Source organism: Triturus cristatus, chromosome 12 (genome assembly GCF_964204655.1).
Source record: "Triturus cristatus chromosome 12, aTriCri1.1, whole genome shotgun sequence".
In the NCBI taxonomy this organism is placed as follows: domain Eukaryota; kingdom Metazoa; phylum Chordata; class Amphibia; order Caudata; family Salamandridae; genus Triturus; species Triturus cristatus.
Genome location: NC_140595.1, coordinates 859,236,190 through 859,257,195, shown reverse-complemented (window position 1 = coordinate 859,257,195; position 21,006 = coordinate 859,236,190). Strand labels below are relative to the sequence as shown.

Sequence of the window (21,006 nt, the reverse complement as noted above, 5' to 3'; positions counted from 1 at the left end):
GAGGCGGCAGACCTGTAAGCAGAGAATTGGCCAGGGACCAGGGTTCAATTCCCGACGCGGCAGGGTCGTGGACCAGGGTCAAAACGGATTCGATAATTCTCGCCTCGGTACCTACTCTAACCAGGAACACACTCGGCAACTCTGGGCATTAAGCTTGCCTCATCTCTACAACGGCCCCCCACAGACGCTGGGGATGCCTGGTTTCACCTTGGAGATACCCAGAAAGAGACCATCTCACAGGGATAGCCAGGACGGGTTCCCCAGCGGTCTAAAGCGCCGGGACACCTCCTCGTGAGGTAGCTGTTCGCGCTCTACAAATATCAGTATTATTATTATTATTATTATTGGCAGTATGGCAGGGGCAATGTGTGGTGCAGGCTGCGAGGGACTCCTGACGAGGGCCCTGCACTTATGGTTTTTATACAAACTAAGCACTGGTATCGGGTGCCAAGGTGGGCACCAGAAGGCTCTAAACCGAAGAGCCAGCATTGCTCCTATATAAGCTTATTGGCACGGTTGTATGACGGAACAACGCAGAGAAATACTTCACATGCCTTCACCATGCATGTTTAACCCGCATTGTTTAGAACACATATGATTTTACAATGCATGCCTTTACCACGCACGCTATATATATTATATATTATATATATATAATATATAATATAAAAGTGTGGTATTATATATATATATAAAAGAATGAAGCACGCAGGGGATTAGTGAAAGCCTGGAACTGTTGTGCTGCGTGAAGTCACCTCTGAAGAAAGTGCATGAATGCACTGAAACGCGTCAGGTGGATGGGCAAACTATGCGGAGCTGTCAATTTGTTTCCTTGGAATAAATAAAGTGTTTACTTACCAGCTGGAGGAGTGCGTCTTCATGCAGGGGCATCTTTGGAGAAAATATATATATATATATATATAAATGCGTGGTGAAGGCACAATGTGGTAAAAACCTCATTGTAAAGGCTGTTTCCCATATTGCAACACATACAACTATTCACCATCAGCAAGATTAGGGCTGCTTTGTCGTCATTCAAAATGTTAAATGGAGACATATTGATTTTATCACTACATTTCAATATCACATTTTTTATACTGTTTGTTTTAACAGAAACCTCACCATGTAGTGTCTGCTTAGGTGAGATCCATCAAACATTTTAGGCAGCCCCAAAGTATGCTCTGAGTTGAACATAAAAGTTCTCATTAAGAGCTGGGCGGAGCGGTATTACCTCATGGAATTCCCTCTGCCGGATTGATTTTGGGCTGAGTTTTCTGGACCCGGTTTTGCTGGTTGTGGGAGAATCAGGTGTGATTTGACCCCTTCTGTACCCTGCTGCCCCACTCCACTCCCCTTCGTCACCCACCCCTCTACTCAGAGGTTCACTATACATTTATCAACTTCTCAGAGTTATGCATCAAACCCCACGGAATTGGAAATTCCATGTGGTTTTATGAATTTAAAAATTGGTTCCATGCAGTAATTCCTAATTTTAGGGGTTACATTTGAAACTGCATGGTACTGGCTGGATTTGCGGCACCGTAATGGTAAAATCACATCTGATTTTATTTGTACTTTAATTGAGGGCCAAACGCCTCCCTTGCAAGATACCTACTCTTTACCGTGGCCAGGCCTGAGAAGAGATCTCTGTAGTAAACCCCTTCTTATTGCATTTGTCTGAGTTCACAATGTAAAACTACATTTGAGTGTACATTCACTCCAAAAGTATCACTTACACTCAGATTTTGTGAATAGCTAAAAGGTAGTAAACTTACTCAAAAGTGTCTAGCTCTCAGGCCCGTCACTTTGGGGGAGACGTGTAGGTTTCAATTGTGAAGTAAATTTACACTTGGATTTTATGAATAGCCAAAACTTTACTCAAATGTGTAAACTACTCAAAAGTGTAAGTCACCTCTGTGAATCCGGCCCACAGCTTGTGTGTTCACAAAGACGTGCAGACACATGAACTCTCTTACAGGTGCACTTAACAGACGGCCGGCCAAACATCCATGAGCACTTAGGGAGTCAAAACCCCTCCACCCTCCCTGCTGTGTCAGCAGAGCGGCCCCGCCCGCCCGCCCGGCAAAGCCGCTGCTCCCACAACAGGAACAAATACAATAATAACACTGAGTTATTATCTTTTTATTTTTCCTTACACTGCTGAAAAGCAGTAGGGCGACGCTCCTCCGCCTTAGAGTAGGAGCCGACACTGCAGAGAATCAGGTACGCATCCTTCTTCAACAGTCCCCATCAACAAGGCCACCAGAAGGTCCTTTTGTTTCATGAGGTCATGTGGGGCTTGTGGCTCATTCTAAGGTCTTTGCAGCATGGCCTTTACATGTGACACGTGGTTGACGTTTGGGGTTTTGGGGTTTACCCAGGAAGGTTTTGATTCTCAAACCTATTTCTAATCTGAATTACTCTGAGGCCTCGGCTTGCTGGTCACAGTCCTGCACCCCTCCCTCTGGTGCTTGAACATCCTGCCTTTGCGCTCCGCGAGTTCTCGCTTCGTGATGTCCAGGAAGCGGAAGGCCAGGATCACGTTTATAGCCAGAGGGACAGAGCGATGGAGGGTTGGGCCGCATTACGAGATAAGGCGCTATTTGTCGCCCTTCATAGCTAATGATACACCACAGAGAGCGTTAATTATCTGGTGCAAAACAGAACACCAACTACGCGTTCATGGGAATGACATGGATTCCGGTGATTAACGCACCAAAACACACGTGATACTGTAAATAGCGTATGTGTTCCCCTGTTACAATTCAGCAGGTTTAACCTGTCACAATTTAACATAGCTTCAGTTATTTAACGCATCTGATAATTATTGGATGCCTGAAATGCCTTAAAACTTGCAGTTCTCTGACCCATGCATAAACCGGAACTTACACAAGGGTCGGACTATGCAAGGACATCGTAATCAGGGTGTCAGAAGTACAAATAGAGAAAAATAAACCGGTTTCTTTACAGTTATGAAGGAGGAATATATTGGACCTGATGTGCAAAGGTAAACGTACAATTTTATGTGAGTTAACTATTTTTTGTGTATTCCAAAATAAGTTAAATTGGTGCCAATAGTAATTTTTTGACGGCGGAGACTCGAGTCACATAAAAAGAAAGGCCGGTCCCATCTTTTTATGCGCGGAGTTCTCTGCCCCAACTGCAGAGTCTTTGCGCTCGTAAACTTACTTTTAACTCCGAGCCTGTAAAAAGAATACCAAATTTACACAAAAGCGTAGGTTCACCTTTGTGACTCAGGCCCCGTGTGTTTGAGAGCACCAAGATGTCTGCCTCCGGGAGGGGGCTTTGCCATGGACTGGAATGTGGAGTGTGACCAGGCCTTCGCTCTGCTTGTCCCCTCTCTGCAGGTTTGGGACCCCGGGCATTGCACCCCGCCCTTCTCCAGCTCCGGCAGCATCGAGGAACTCTTTCAGTGTACAGACCTCAGCGCAGACGAGGCAACCCAAAGGGAAGAGGTGAAGCGTTCCAGAGCAGAACAATGAAACAATAACAACAAGAGGGGTGGACGTCTGGGTAGGGGGGAGTCCTATGCACAAAGGGACCCCAGGAAAAGGCAGTAATACAGACAGGGAAATTCCCCACAGGAAGAGCATCATGTGAGTAAAGACTGAAGGGACAGGAAAGGCGGAGCTGTCCTATGCAAAAAGGGACTTTAACTAAACCCAGACAGCCACCTGAGTACAGATTACAGGGTAAGGGAGGAATGACTGTCCAACGCATAGAGGGAGTGTAACATGACGACGGAAGCCACCTGAGTAGTACAGGGTAAGGGAGGAATGACTTTCCAAAGCATAGAGGGAGTGTAACATGACGACGGAAGCCACCTGAGTATTACAGGGTAAGGGAGGAATGACTTTCCAAAGCATAGAGGGAGTGTAACATGACGACGGAAGCCACCTGAGTATTACAGGGTAAGGGAGGAATGACTGTCCAACGCATAGAGGGAGTGTAACATGACGACGGAAGCCACCTGAGTATTACAGGGTAAGGGAGGAATGACTGTCCAACGCATAGAGGGACTGTAAAATGACGACGGAAGCCACCTGAGTTTAGATTACAGGGTAAGGGAGGAATGACTGTCCAACACATAGAGGGACTGTAACATGATGACAGAAGCCACCTGAGTATAGATTACAGGGTAAGGGAGGAATGACTTTCCAACGCATAGAGGGAGTGTAACATGACAACGGAAGCCACCTGAGTATTACAGGGTAAGGGAGGAATGAGTGTCCAACGCATAGAGGGAGTGTAACATGATGATGGAAGCCACCTGAGTATTACAGGGTAAGGGAGGAATGACTTTCCAATGCATAGAGGGAGTGTAACATGATGACGGAAGCCACCAGAGTATTACAGGGTAAGGGAGGAATGACTGTCCAACGCATAGAGGGAGTGTAACATGACGACGGAAGCCACCTGAGTATTACAGGGTAAGGGAGGAATGACTGTCCAACGCATAGAGGGAGTGTAAAATGATGACGTAAGCCACCTGAGTATAGATTACAGGGTAAGGGAGGAATGACTTTCCAACGCATAGAGGGAGTGTAACATGATGACGTAAGCCACCTGAGTATAGATTACAGGGTAAGGGAGGAATGACTTTCCAACGCATAGAGGGAGTATAAAATGATGACGGAAGCCACCTGAGTATAGATTACAGGGTAATGGAGGAATTACTGTCCAACGCATAGAGGGACTGTAACATGACAACGGAAGCCACCTGAGTATAGATTACAGGGTAAGGGAGGAATGACTTTCCAACGCATAGAGGGAGTGTAACATGATGACGGAAGCCACCTGAGTGTAGATTACAGGGTAAGGAAGGAATGACTGTCCAACGCATAGAGGGAGTGTAACATGATGGCGGAAGCCATCTGAGTATAGATTACAGGGTAAGGGAGGAATTACTGTCCAACGCATAGAGGGACTGTAACATGATGACGGAAGCCACCTGAGAATAGATTACAGGGTAAGGGAGGAATGACTTTCCAACGCATAGAGGGAGTGTAACATGACAACGGAAGCCACCTGAGTATTACAGGGTAAGGGAGGAATGAGTGTCCAACGCATAGAGGGAGTGTAACATGATGAGGGAAGCCACCTGAGTATTACAGGGTATGGGAGGAATGACTTTCCAACGCATAGAGGGAGTGTAACATGATGACGGAAGCCACCTGAGTATAGATTACAGGGTAAGGGAGGAATGACTTTCCAACGCATAGAGGGAGTGTAACATGACAACGGAAGCCACCTGAGCATTACAGGGTAAGGGAGGAATGAGTGTCCAACGCATAGAGGGAGTGTAACATCATGACGGAAGCCACCTGAGTATTACAGGGTATGGGAGGAATGACTTTCCAACGCATAGAGGGAGTGTAACATGATAACGGAAGCCACCTGAGTAGTACAGGGTAAGGGAGGAATGACTTTCCATAGTATAGAGGGAGTGTAACATGATGAAGGAAGCCACCTGAGTATTACAGGGTAAGGGAGGAATGACTTTCCAAAGCATAGAGGGAGTGTAACATGATGACGGAAGCCACCTGAGTATTACAGGGTAAGGGAGGAATGACTTTCCAACGCATAGAGGGAGTGTAACATGATGATGGAAGCCACCTGAGTATTACAGGGTAAGGGAGGAATGACTTTCCAACGCATAGAGGGAGTGTAACATGATGACGGAAGCCACCTGAGTATTACAGGGTAAGGGAGGAATGACTTTCCAACGCATAGAGGGAGTGTAACATGATGACGGAAGCCACCTGAATATTACAGGGTAAGGGAGGAATGACTTTCCAACGCATAGAGGGAGTGTAACATGATGACGGAAGCCACCTGAGTGTAGATTACAGGGTAAGGAAGGAATGACTGTCCAACGCATAGAGGGACTGTAACATGATGACGGAAGCCACCTGAGTATAGATTACAGGGTAAAGGAGGAATGACATTCCAACGCATAGAGGGAGTGTAACATGATGACGGAAGCCACCTGAGTATTACAGGGTAAGGGAGGAATGACTTTCCAATGCATAGAGGGAGTGTAACATGATGACGGAAGCCACCTGAGTATAGATTACAGGGTAAGGGAGGAATGACTTTCCAACGCATAGAGGGAGTGTAACATGACGACGGAAGCCACCTGAGTATTACAGGGTAAGGGAGGAATGACTGTCCAATGCATAGAGGGAGTGTAACATGATGACGAAAGCCACCTGAGTATTACAGGGTAAGGGAGGAATGACTGTCCATCGCATAGAGGGAGTGTAAAATGATGACGGACCCCACCTGAGTATAGATTACAGGGTAAGGGAGGAATGACTGTCCAAAACATAGAGGGAGTGTAACATGATGACGGAAGCCACCTGAGTATAGATTACAGGGTAAGGGAGGAATGACTGTCCAACGCATAGAGGGAGTGTAACATGATGGCGGAAGCCATCTGAGTATAGATTACAGGGTAAGGGAGGAATTACTGTCCAACGCATAGAGGGACTGTAAAATGACGACGGAAGCCACCTGAGTATAGTTTACAGGGTAAGGGAGGAATGACTGTCCAACGCATAGAGGGACTGTAACATGACGACGGAAGCCACCTGAGTATAGATTATAGGGTAAGGGAGGAGGGACTGCCTAACGCATAGAGGGAGTGTAACATGATGACGGAAGCCACCTGAGTATAGATTACAGGGTAAGGAAGGAATGACTGTCCAACGCATAGAGGGACTGTAACATGATGACGGAAGCCACCTGAGTACAGTTTACAGGGTAAGGGAGGAATGACTGTCCAACGCATAGAGGGAGTGTAACATGACGACGGAAGCCACCTGAGTATAGATTACAGGGTAAGGAAGGAATGACTGTCCAACGCATAGAGGGACTGTAACATGATGACGGAAGCCACCTGAGTATAGATTACAGGGTAAGGGAGGAATGACTTTCCAACGCATAGAGGGAGTGTAACATGACAACGGAAGCCACCTGAGTATTACAGGGTAAGGGAGGAATGAGTGTCCAACGCATAGAGGGAGTGTAACATGATGAGGGAAGCCACCTGAGTATTACAGGGTATGGGAGGAATGACTTTCCAACGCATAGAGGGAGTGTAACATGATGACGGAAGCCACCTGAGTATAGATTACAGGGTAAGGGAGGAATGACTTTCCAACGCATAGAGGGAGTGTAACATGACAACGGAAGCCACCTGAGTATTACAGGGTATGGGAGGAATGACTTTCCAACGCATAGAGGGAGTGTAACATGATGATGGAAGCCACCTGAGTATTACAGGGTAAGGGAGGAATGACTTTCCAACGCATAGAGGGAGTGTAACATGATGACGGAAGCCACCTGAGTATTACAGGGTAAGGGAGGAATGACTGTCCAATGCATAGAGGGAGTGTAACATGATGACGGAAGCCACCTGAGTATAGATTACAGGGTAAGGGAGGAATGACTTTCCAACGCATAGAGGGAGTGTAACATGACGACGGAAGCCACCTGAGTATTACAGGGTAAGGGAGGAATGACTGTCCAATGCATAGAGGGAGTGTAACATGATGACGAAAGCCACCTGAGTATTACAGGGTAAGGGAGGAATGACTGTCCAACGCATAGAGGGAGTGTAAAATGATGACGGACGCCACCTGAGTATAGATTACAGGGTAAGGGAGGAATGACTGTCCAAAACATAGAGGGAGTGTAACATGACGACGGAAGCCACCTGAGTATAGATTACAGGGTAAGGGAGGAACGACTGTCCAACGCATAGAGGGAGTGTAACATGACGACGGAAGCCACCTGAGTATAGATTACAGGGTAAGGAAGGAATGACTGTCCAACGCATAGAGGGACTGTAACATGATGACGGAAGCCACCTGAGTATAGATTACAGGGTAAGGGAGGAATGACTTTCCAACGCATAGAGGGAGTGTAACATGACAACGGAAGCCACCTGAGTATTACAGGGTAAGGGAGGAATGAGTGTCCAACGCATAGAGGGAGTGTAACATGATGACGGAAGCCACCTGAGTGTAGATTACAGGGTAAGGGAGGAATGACTTTCCAACGCATAGAGAGAGTGTAACATGACAACGGAAGCCACCTGAGTATTACAGGGTAAGGGAGGAATGAGTGTCCAACGCATAGAGGGTGTGTAACATGATGACGGAAGCCACCTGAGTATTACAGGGTATGGGAGGAATGACTTTCCAACGCATAGAGGGAGTGTAACATGATGATGGAAGCCACCTGAGTATTACAGGGTAAGGGAGGAATGACTGTCCAACGCATAGAGGGAGTGTAACATGAGGACGAAAGCCACCTGAGTATTACAGGGTAAGGGAGGAATGACTGTCCAACGCATAGAGGGAGTGTAAAATGATGACGGAAGCCACCTGAGTATAGATTACAGGGTAAGGGAGGAATGACTGTCCAAAACATAGAGGGAGTGTAACATGATGACGGAAGCCACCTGAGTATAGATTACAGGGTAAGGGAGGAATGACTGTCCAACGCATTGAGGGAGTGTAACATGATGGCGGAAACCACCTGAGTATAGATTACAGGGTAAGGGAGAAATGACTATCCAACGCAGAGAGGGACTGTAACATGACGACGGAAGCCACCTGAGTTTAGATTACAGGGTAAGGGAGGAGGGACTGCCTAACGCATGGAGGGACTGTAACATGACGATGGAAGCCACCTGAGTATAGACTACAGGGTAAGGGAGGAATGACTGTCCAACGCATAGAGGGACTGTAACATGACGACGGAAGCCACCTGAGTATAGATTACAGGATAAGGGAGGAATGACTGTCCAACGCATAGAGGGACTGTAACATGACGACGGAAGCCACCTGAGTATAGATTACAGGGTAAGGAAGGAATGACTGTCCAACGCATAGAGGGACTGTAACATGATGACGGAAGCCACCTGAGTATTACAGGGTATGGGAGGAATGACTTTCCAACGCATAGAGGGAGTGTAACATGATGATGGAAGCCACCTGAGTATTACAGGGTAAGGGAGGAATGACTTTCCAACGCATAGAGGGAGTGTAACATGATGACGGAAGCCACCTGAGTATTACAGGGTAAGGGAGGAATGACTGTCCAATGCATAGAGGGAGTGTAACATGATGACGGAAGCCACCTGAGTATAGATTACAGGGTAAGGGAGGAATGACTTTCCAACGCATAGAGGGAGTGTAACATGACGACGGAAGCCACCTGAGTATTACAGGGTAAGGGAGGAATGACTGTCCAATGCATAGAGGGAGTGTAACATGATGACGAAAGCCACCTGAGTATTACAGGGTAAGGGAGGAATGACTGTCCAACGCATAGAGGGAGTGTAAAATGATGACGGACGCCACCTGAGTATAGATTACAGGGTAAGGGAGGAATGACTGTCCAAAACATAGAGGGAGTGTAACATGACGACGGAAGCCACCTGAGTATAGATTACAGGGTAAGGGAGGAATGACTGTCCAACGCATAGAGGGAGTGTAACATGATGGCGGAAGCCATCTGAGTATAGATTACAGGGTAAGGGAGGAATTACTGTCCAACGCATAGAGGGACTGTAACATGACGACGGAAGCCACCTGAGTATAGTTTACAGGGTAAGGGAGGAATGACTGTCCAACGCATAGAGGGACTGTAACGTGACGACGGAAGCCACCTGAGTATAGATTATAGGGTAAGGGAGGAGGGACTGCCTAACGCATAGAGGGAGTGTAACATGATGACGGAAGCCACCTGAGTATAGATTACAGGGTAAGGAAGGAATGACTGTCCAACGCATAGAGGGACTGTAACATGATGACGGAAGCCACCTGAGTACACTTTACAGGGTAAGGGAGGAATGACTGTCCAACGCATAGAGGGAGTGTAACATGACGACGGAAGGCTCCTGAGTATAGATTACAGGGTAAGGAAGGAATGACTGTCCAACGCATAGAGGGACTGTAACATGATGACGGAAGCCACCTGAGTATAGATTACAGGGTAAGGGAGGAATGACTTTCCAACGCATAGAGGGAGTGTAACATGACAACGGAAGCCACCTGAGTATTACAGGGTAAGGGAGGAATGAGTGTCCAACGCATAGAGGGAGTGTAACATGATGACGGAAGCCACCTGAGTATTACAGGGTATGGGAGGAATGACTTTCCAACGCATAGAGGGAGTGTAACATGATGACGGAAGCCACCTGAGTGTAGATTACAGGGTAAGGGAGGAATGACTTTCCAACGCATAGAGAGAGTGTAACATGACAACGGAAGCCACCTGAGTATTACAGGGTAAGGGAGGAATGAGTGTCCAACGCATAGAGGGTGTGTAACATGATGACGGAAGCCACCTGAGTATTACAGGGTATGGGAGGAATGACTTTCCAACGCATAGAGGGAGTGTAACATGATGATGGAAGCCACCTGAGTATTACAGGGTAAGGGAGGAATGACTTTCCAACGCATAGAGGGAGTGTAACATGATGATGGAAGCCACCTGAGTATTACAGGGTAAGGGAGGAATGACTGTCCAACGCATAGAGGGAGTGTAACATGAGGACGAAAGCCACCTGAGTATTACAGGGTAAGGGAGGAATGACTGTCCAACGCATAGAGGGAGTGTAAAATGATGACGGAAGCCACCTGAGTATAGATTACAGGGTAAGGGAGGAATGACTGTCCAAAACATAGAGGGAGTGTAACATGATGACGGAAGCCACCTGAGTATAGATTACAGGGTAAGGGAGGAATGACTGTCCAACGCATTGAGGGAGTGTAACATGATGGCGGAAACCACCTGAGTATAGATTACAGGGTAAGGGAGAAATGACTATCCAACGCATAGAGGGACTGTAACATGACGACGGAAGCCACCTGAGTTTAGATTACAGGGTAAGGGAGGAGGGACTGCCTAACGCATGGAGGGACTGTAACATGACGACGGAAGCCACCTGAGTATAGACTACAGGGTAAGGGAGGAATGACTGTCCAACGCATAGAGGGACTGTAACATGACGACGGAAGCCACCTGAGTATAGATTACAGGGTAAGGGAGGAATGACTGTCCAACGCATAGAGGGACTGTAACATGACGACGGAAGCCACCTGAGTATAGATTACAGGGTAAGGGAGGGATGACTGTCCAACGCATAGAGGGACTGTAACATGACGACGGAAGCCACCTGAGTATAGAATACAGGGTAAAAGAGGAGTGACTGCCTAATGCATAGAAGGAGTGTAACAGAGTGAAGAAAGCGTCCCGAGTATAGATTACAGGGTAAAAGAGGAGTGACTGCCCAACGTATAGAGGGAGTGTAACAGGACGATGAAATCCACCTGAGTATAGATTATAGATTAAGGGAGGAATGACTGTCCAGCGCATGGAGGGAGTTTAACATGACGATGAAAGCCACCTGAGTATAGATTACAGGGTAGGGGAGGAATGACTGTCCAACGCATAGAGGGAGTGTAACATGACGATGAAAGCCACCTGAGTATAGATTACAGGGTAAGGGAGGAATGAGTGTCCAACGCATAGAGGAAGTGTAACATTACGATGAAAGCCACCTGACTATAGATTACAGGTTAAGGGAGGAATGACTGTCCAACGCATAGAGGGAGTGTAACATGACGACGGAAGCCACCTGAGTATAGATTACAGGGTAAGGGAGGAATGACTGTCCAGAGAGAGTGTAACATGATGACGGAAGCCTGCTGAGTATAGATTACAGGGTAAGGGAGGAATGACTGTCCAAAGCAGAGAGGGTATGTAACATGACGATGAAAGCCACCTGAGTATAGATTACAGGGTAAGGGAGGAATGACTGTCCAAAGCAGAGAGGGAGTGTAACATCACGATGAAAGCGTCCTGAGTATAGATTACAGGGCAGGGGAGGAGGGACTTCCCAACGTATAGAGGAAATGTAGCATGACGACGAAAGCCACCTGAGTATTGATTAAAGGGCAGGGGAGGAGGGACTGCTCCACACACACAGGGAGTGTAACAGAAAGAAGAAATCCACCTGAGTATAGATTAGAGGGTAAAAGAGGAGGGACTGCCCAACGTATAGAGGGAGTGTAACATGACAATGAAAGCCACGTGAGTATAGATTACAGAGTAAGTGAGGAGGGACTACCCACTGCATGCTGGTTGTGTAACCGAACGACAAAAGCCACCTAATATAGGTTATAGGATAAGGGAGTGGATGTGGCCTAATGGCTTGAGCCTTAGACCTCGAAGCTGGTGAGCCAGGTTTGAGTCTCGGCAACAACGCTCAACATCATGTAATTCTGGGCAAATCACTTAATTTCCCTGTGCCTAGCAAAAAACAAATGTGCCTGTATGTAACGAACCTGGTGCTCATGTAAAGCGCTCTGATACCTTCGGGTCAATTTTGCGCTATATAAAACGAAACAAAAACAAGCAGAAAAAAGGAGTGGAGACTTCCCAATGCACAGAGCTCCTTCAATAGAACAATGTTCCAGTTCCTTTTCTTATGCCTTACCCTTTTTTTTCTCCCCAAACTCTCCTCCCATTCTTGGTTCCTACATTGTATCATCCTCACTTCCTCCCCCACAGCTTCTATCTCCCCCCACACACTCAGGTTTTTGCCTCTTCATAGCCCAGTATGGAACTAGCCTGACTATCTGTGTATGAGAGTTATGTGTCCAAAGGAGCAGGCACAAATAAAACAATAGTTTATGGCAGTACTAAAGGTCTGCATAGTCGTGGCCCTTTGGAAGGCAAAGATGTCTAAAATGTCATTTCTAAATTCCTGGGTCATATGTGGGTTTGAGGAGAAAAAGTGCAAAAGTCTTGAAGTGTTTGATCCAGTTCTTCGTTATCAATTGTATAACTTTGTATTTTATCTTTTAGATGGTTCTATTGTATCCCTATTAATGAAACAGCTTAGGTAATTTTAGGATATGTTTAAAAATGATGTGTATTTATGAAAAGCACTTTTATTTATTGTTCGCTGATGACGATGCGAAAACGTTTGTGGCATGTATGCCAAAATAGAGTTTTATATGATGATAAGAGTAATTGCGGCCAATATATGCAAAGACACCAATTAAAGAAATGTGGAATAAATGCTAAATAAAAACCACACTAAAGAACCTATTAAGGACTGCACTCGCTCAAGATGACAGAGTAAAGTGGCACAGAGGTTGTGCATCTGAAACAGGACCAGTAGGGCTGTACATGTTAGCGTCAAGTGGTGGGTCAAACCCAAGTGTTGTAGTGGATACACAATGTGGTTGGGAAGGAGGGGGAGAGGAGGAAGAGTGAGTGTTGCAGGAGTTGTCAAGAGGGATGTGGAACAGTTGGCGGTACCTCACGGAGTTCTCCAAAAGAGCATCTCACGCATCGGAGATTGGATATTTACAGAGGCCTTTCATCTCCTCCCTGTGCAGCAATGTGCTCTCCGCCTGAGCTCACGCGAGCAGGGATAGACCCCACGCATCGGGCAGATTGGATATTTACAGAGGCCTTTCATCTCCTCCCTGTGCAGCAATGTGCTCTCCGCCTGGGCTCACGCGAGCAGGGATAGACCCCACGCATCGGGCAGATTGGATATTTACAGAGGCCTTTCATCTCCTCCCTGTGCAGCAATGTGCTCTCCACCTGGGCTCACGCGAGCAGGGATAGACCCCACGCATCGGGCAGATTGGATATTTACAGAGGCCTTTCATCTCCTCCCTGTACAGCAATGTGCTCTCCGCCTGGGCTCACGCGAGCAGGGATAGACCCCACACATCGGGCAGATTGGATATTTACAGAGGCCTTTCATCACTGCCCTGTGCAGCAATGTGCTCTCCGCCTGGGCTCACGCGAGCAGGGATAGACCCCACGCATCGGGCGAATTGGATATTTAAAGAGCGGTACAAAATGGGGTGGCGATGGACGGAGCATCAGAACCAATCAAACACTCACACCCAGTCAACAGATCTGGGTTTGATCCATCACCGTTCTTTAGCCCACTCTGCCAGATCTGTTGACTGGGTGTGAGTGTTTGATTGGTTCTGATGCTCCGTCCATCGCCACCCCCTTTTGTACCGCTTTGTTCGCCATAAGTTGGCAGGATATGCTCAGACGTGAGTCCCTTGCTCACTTTGCCACTGGATTCAAGCAAGCCTGGCTGAAGACGGCTGAAATGCTAGAAACCGGTCCTAGGAAGCTTGTTTCCGGTCCACGGAAGGCATGGCTTGGCAGTTCGGGCTGGACTGTTCCCACGAGGCACAGGGTCAGACTGATTTGCGTATGGCCATGTCTGAACTGGGGTGGCAGAGTGGGCTAAAGAACGGTGATGGATCAAACCCAGATCTGTTGACTGGGTGTGAGTGTTTGATTGGTTCTGATGCTCCGTCCATCACCACCCCCTTTTGTACCGTGGATATTTACAGAGGCCTTTCATCTCCTCCCTGTGCAGCAATGTGCTCTCCGCCTGGGCTCACGCGAGCAGGGATAGACCCCACGCGGAGTGCACCGGGGGGTTTGCTGCTCTCCATTGACGCGTGATCAGTCTCTTCAACAGTGGGAGGGCGCGGTCCACAAACCCTGTTGCTGCCCTATATATTTTAACACAGCAATAAAACCCCAGGAAGGACGCCTCCCAAGTGCAGGTCACATGCATCACGTCAGGTGTGAAATGACATCGTTCCAATAGCCAGTGAGTGACTGGCAGGACCACAACATCTGTACAAGTTCCACAGCATGCATCAAACAGTGGGGACACAATTCTCTAGGCAACAGTAGGTTTAAACAATAAGACCTTGTTATGAAACAACATGATATTGAAGGAACCAGTGTGCAATGATTATCGATACAGAAATCTTTGCACACTGAGGGGTATATTCACAAGAACGTGCAAGAGTAGCGTAACACAACTTTCAATATCGCAGCATATCGCAGGAAAATAACCCCGTGACAACATGGGATTCACAATAAGGCGGTAGCATGCGATAGTCACCAGATAACACGCCAAAGTCTGCATCAAAACCAACGCCACGCCGCATAAATGCGATACGCGAACACAAAAAAACATGTGATGAGGCCAACCGCGGAACAAAAAGTAGCGAAAACCAGCCACAGGCCTGCAAGTCCCACGCGTCTGGTGGAACAATGCAGTATAAAAACCACTGAAAAAATACACAAAAAACAATTCAAAGTGTGTTGCAACATGTATGCACCCTGACACAGCGCAGGGTCCAACTCGAACCCCACAACCCCCACAGACTACGAGCAAGGAACAACGGGGTCGGGGAAGGCCAAGGAGAAGAGGGAGAGGAAGACAGGGTGCAGACCGCAGGAAAACAAGACCAGCGTCACGGAGGTGATAGAACACTACCAGCAACGGACCCACTAGCAGACCACCTGGATTGCAGTCGGAGTGCCCAGGAGGCCAATCCAGGAGGCCAGGAGGCGCAGGCAGGACGTGACAGCCGAAACCAGGCACAAACCCGCTGCCAACAGGAAGGCAGCAACGGCGACAGTAGGTGGCAGTGCAACGCCTCAGGATGAGCTGGAGGAAACCCAGGCCACAGTCATCCGTGTGGAGACTGTGCAAGGAGGAGGGAGTACGGACACAGCTCGAGAGGACGGGGGGAGATGGGCACAATGGCACACATGCATCTCCCCTAAACATTGCAGAGGGGCACACTACACCTCCAGCAGAACAAAGAAGACAACACTTCTGCAATGCCGTAGAGGACCATCCCACCTTCGACACCAACGCCCTCCAACAGCCCATGGATATCGAACGCAACCCACCACCAGGACCCAGGCAGCCAAGCCACTCAGAGGAGAACCCAGAGCCAGCAACAGAACACACAGCAGGAAACACCTGCAAGCACAGCTGGCTCACGACACCTCACCCACCCACATATGGCACCCCAATGCCATGTCTCAGCACGCCAAAAGGAGGTGGCCCAACAGGAGTGGGTGGGGGCCGAACACTTGGAATGTGAAACAGAACACATACGTAGGTGTCTATCACCCTCAGGGACCACCCACACCCCACAAAGGAGACCCACACTGCCATAGAGAGACATTCACAGTACAGAACCACACCCAGGGGTGCGCAGATAGCAGTCACACAGCCATGTTGGCTCTGCATACGACGGCCCTGGACACTCCCCTTACTATTTGAGTGGGTGACGACATAGCCACATGTCCAAGCTTCAAACCGCTGCCTGCAGTGACATGTCTGCATCCGATGTACACAGCACAATGTAATGGCATAGGGCCCAGGGCCCTCATGCATACAACAAGACCACAGGGACACACGTAGACGTTATGTTGAACTGGCTACGGGCACGTGCGCCCGGCCCCTTAATTGGCAGGGCCACGTGTACAGTGACGCCTATGCTGGATGTGTGTGGGGTGAGTGTAAGCCAGTCTGCACGGAATGCTTGATGATGGCAAGCACTTGAACAGTGGACACCAGTGCAACGGAAACAGAAGCCACATGCTGAGCAGCATGGAGGGAGCCGGAGAAAGTCCAGAAGACATCCAACTTGCAAACAAAATTGTGCGTGAGTTGCAATGCACTGGGTATGGGGCACTAGAGATGAGCACGCTCATGTGTTGAAAAAGTCTCGGATTGTGTCCCTTCGAGACATCCTTCTGATGCAGATACGGTGGGGTGTGTTACACCTGCATCATCTTCCCCATCAACGTCCCAGAGCTCCCACACTGTATGTGGTGACATTGCTGCGCAACCTCTCCTCAGCACAAAACACAATCAGTAACGGACAATGGCTTGCAGTGCACTGAGGCACTGGCACCTGGAGTGCTGAGCAGGGGATCAGGCCGATGATGGCAACCACGACAGGTCCGAGCAACTCCGTAAGTCAGTCAGGACCACCGCTTCGACTCTGGTAGATGGCGGTTGGAGGTGGTCCTTGCGAAACTTATGCGCTTTCATCTTTGAAACACGTACCGCTGTGACAGATGTCGAACAGAGGGGCGGACTTTCAACACTTAGCCTGGGACTGCACCCCTATTCAACAGTTCTGTCATGTGTTCTAGAAGTGCTGAAGCGGATGACTCGCCTGCACATCCCAAACACCCTACTAGTCAGTGTATTAGGATACACCAGAGACTTAGATGTACGATATAGGCGCTTCATATCAATAGCACTACTGATGGCCAAACGTAGGGTGGCATGTCGATGGGGTCGAGGAAGGGCACCAAAATCGAAACAAGCTTTTGCAATGCAATAGGTCTCGCATTTACTAGAGTTTGATCTATTGGCATTGTAGATTACAATGCCTTTTATTAATGTGTTGATTTTTCAAACAAAAAAATAAAAGGCATTGCCAGTCCCAATGCCACTAGCATAAGCTCTCGCAAATGCGAGACCTATTGCATTGCAAATGCTTGTTTCAGGTGTTTAGCGTTTATGGCCTTCAGGCTTCCCTTGCTACAGACATCTGAGTGGGTGGTCATCAGTATGGTTTAAAACGACCACATCTATAAACACAGAGCCCTGGTACACATTTTGTTTTCCAATCCTCCCATCAACCAGGTATTGCAGTACCTTTAGGATTGGTGTACTTACCCACCCCAGGAAAACAATGCTGTTCAAAGTGTGACAGGAAAACAAAAGTAGCGCTTCACTGCAAACTCTGTAAAGTGGCGCTAATGTGTTTAGGTGTGAATAAAATCAATCTGGTCACTTTGCAAGCACTCTGTCTTGCTTTATATTTGTTTTTCATATTTTAAACCTTTTATTTCTCACCGTCCCGAGGCTGCACTTAAGGAATAGAAAAATGTCAGAAAAAGGGCATTTCTAGCAAGAGTGTTTTTTGCTTTTTGGGATCCATTTCACAGGGAAGCAAATAAATGAAAGAAGGAAAGAGAGGTTGTGAACCTTATCTTCAAGTCACGGTTTTCAGTAAGTGAGGAGCAAGACAGTAAGAGACGGAATAGGAGGAAGAACAAGAGCAGAGCTCTGAAAGTCAGTCAAGAAAATGTTTTCAACTCTGCCGATGTGACTCTTTCTGGAGGCAGACACAACTAAAAAGGAGTTGTCAAAGCACGGCTGATATTTGTAGGTCTTTTTTTAACCTAGCGCCTTATCTGCAGGGAGGCTCTGGAGCACTATTAGAGGCGCTCGTAATTGGGTTCTGGACGGTCTAGGCAAAGAGAGAGATAGTGAGAGACGAAGAGAGAGGGGAGCTGAGAATAACTAGAGAAAGATCAGAAGAAAAAGACACAAATGTGACAGAAAACGTACAGACCATGTTTAAAGTGGTGGGCTGCTCGTTGCTGGGGGGAGCTCCGGAGGGGCTGATTTACATGCCAGACATGGAGACTGTGGAAGCTGCCATCTTAAGAGAGAAGAAGAGCTGCTGCTTCCTTCCGCTTCCCCACCGCCTCCGCTTGTCTGTTAGCAACATAGGCAGCGCAGACAACGGGAGGGTGCAGGAGCAAAGACAACACGCCACATGCGTGCGGGGAGGGAACAACCTATTCACGAGCTCGCATGCAAGCAGTGCATGTCCACCGAGCCGTCATACCGGCACGCGCCCATTACCAAGCGCCCAAAAAAAAAATGTAGGTTGCGAGCAAAGACAATGGGAGTGGCGGGAGCATAGGCAACATGGGCAGCGGTTGGAGACAGGAGCGGATCACAAAGACCCGCAGATGCAACGAGATGCTGCAGGCAAGCAAGAAACTTATTCTTATTAAAGTTTTATGTGGACTTGGTGGGGAGTTATTTCGGTGTAAACTTTGTGAGCTTTGTGTAAGGCGTTGGCAGGAAATGGAACCGCTCAAGCAGCGGCTCCGGAGTGGACGCAGACCCTGGAGGAGGCAGCGAGTGGGAATCATACAAGCAGGAAGTGGGATAAGGGAGAGGGTGGCAAATGGTGATCACTTTCGCGGCCTCTTTGATGTTCTCAGTGGCCGCGCGGCTCACTGAGAACATCAAAGCGGCCGCGAAAGTGATCACGCAGGCTGACAAATGGTGCGTGCCCCCAGCGCACATGCACTGTAGTTGGATGCCTGAAAAGCCACTAGTCTGCACTTCCAAATTCCGCTTACTAACACTCTCGCCAGAGCAGCGCTAAAGCGCTGGCTCAGGCGAGACCTAAAAATGGATGCAGGACATCACATATTGCCCAGAACAGGTAAACGCATATCCAGAACTGTTACCAACTCCGTCACGCCCACGGGACATATGGAGCCCCTTACAGAACTACTTGCAGGCACAACAAGCAGCTACTTCAGCAGAAGCAGCAGACCCTACTGATAACTGACCACGAAATCCTATGAAATGCACACAAATACCCTAGGAGCTCCACGTTCCCTGCAGGCTAGGCAACGTATTGAACTGATGGATTAGGACACTCGTAATGTAAGCATAACTCGTGTGATCATTCAAAATACATTATTCTGTAACTATGGCATGTGTCTATCTATTTCCTTTCATACGACGTGTGCTGCGTCACACAATGTATTGGTTTTCTTTTTTTCCAGTATATAGTGATAAAATAATAAAAACAAATAAAAAAAAAAAACAGCATAATTGGCCAGCTCCTTATCCATAAATGTACACCTAGCCTAGAGCCTTACATGAACCGAATGTACCCATGCCGTTCTAAATGTTTATATGTCCAATGCAGATGTGGCATACTGCCCGTGAGAACCCACACTATGAAATGGGACAAGACACCCTCAAACTCCAAGTTCTGCCCAAACTGCCCTAACATCGCGGAAAGGGTACAACACTTTATGTTCTTCTGCCCTCAATATAGAAACCAGCGTAAGGAATGGCTGATAGCGGCACTAAAATCCATGGGTGTGAGGCACTGCAGGGAAGCAGCAGGGCTTCGTGACAGTCTCGGGCTACTTGCCCAGTGCTTGTAACCAGAGGACGAAGGCCATAGGTAACTCGCCCCCGTTGATAGCCAGCCCGCAGTAAAAGGCACAGAAGGTTTACTTAGCCTCTTACCCTCTTCCATCTCGTATATTCCTAATGTCGACATCAGGAATGCGGTTATTTTTATGGCGTGCTTATTAATTGTTTTACTTGCATATGAATTCTTATCCTCATGAAGAATACCTGTCTAACAGGTCAATCTTGTCGGCATTAGGAGTAGGACCACTGCTTTACTTGATATTCATTCATTTTAACCTTCGTTGATCTTAACCTAATGTAAAAAGGAAGCCTGTATGATGTTATCGAAATTTAATTTTGTGTTCCTATGATTCTAACCTTTTATGGCTTTCAGCCGAAATAAAAGGTTTGATGATGATGATAAAACCCACACACGAAAAAATATAAACAACTACCCTAATTAAATATCAATTAATTAACATTAATGATCAACCAATTATTAATTAATTAAACATAAATTACTTCACACACTTTACCCCTACAAACCATATAACCCACACTGAAAATTAATTACACAAATTCCATATTTATCTATCAATTAATTAATATTAATTAAGAACTAATTATTTATTAACTGAAAATATATTACTTCTCACCCTTTACCCCATAAACCCCACAAACCACACAAAAATAAATCACACAATTACCATAATTAATGATCAATTAATTAGTTCATATAAATTAACAACTAGTTAATAATTAAATATACATTACTTCCCACCCTTTACCCCTATAAACTCCACAACCTGCACCTAAAATTAATAACACAATTTCCATAGTTAATTTTCAATCAATCAATTAATATTAATTAGAAACTAATTATTAATTAAGCATACATTACTTCCCACCCTTTACCCCTATAAACTTCAAAACCCGCACCTAAAATTAATCAATTTCCATAATTAATTTTCAATCAATTCGTATAAATTAACAACTAATTATAATAAAATTACTTCCAACCCTTTACCCTGATAAACCAATAAACCCAACAACCAGCACCTAAAAAAATTACACAATTGCCATAATTAATTATCAATTAATATTAATTAAAACAACCAATGAATAAT

General features: G+C 47.0%; 1 protein-coding gene across 1 annotated transcript in view; it reads left to right on the top strand.

Annotated features, from left to right (window-relative positions):
* LOC146783117 (uncharacterized) overlaps positions 1–21,006 on the top strand; it is a 384,584-nt gene that overhangs the window by 289,581 nt on the left and 73,997 nt on the right. Inside the window, exon 15 of the mRNA XM_085638236.1 lies at positions 3,369–3,476. Coding sequence (XP_085494362.1) covers positions 3,369–3,476 — 108 coding nt within the window. The remainder of the gene's footprint in view (positions 1–3,368; positions 3,477–21,006) is intronic.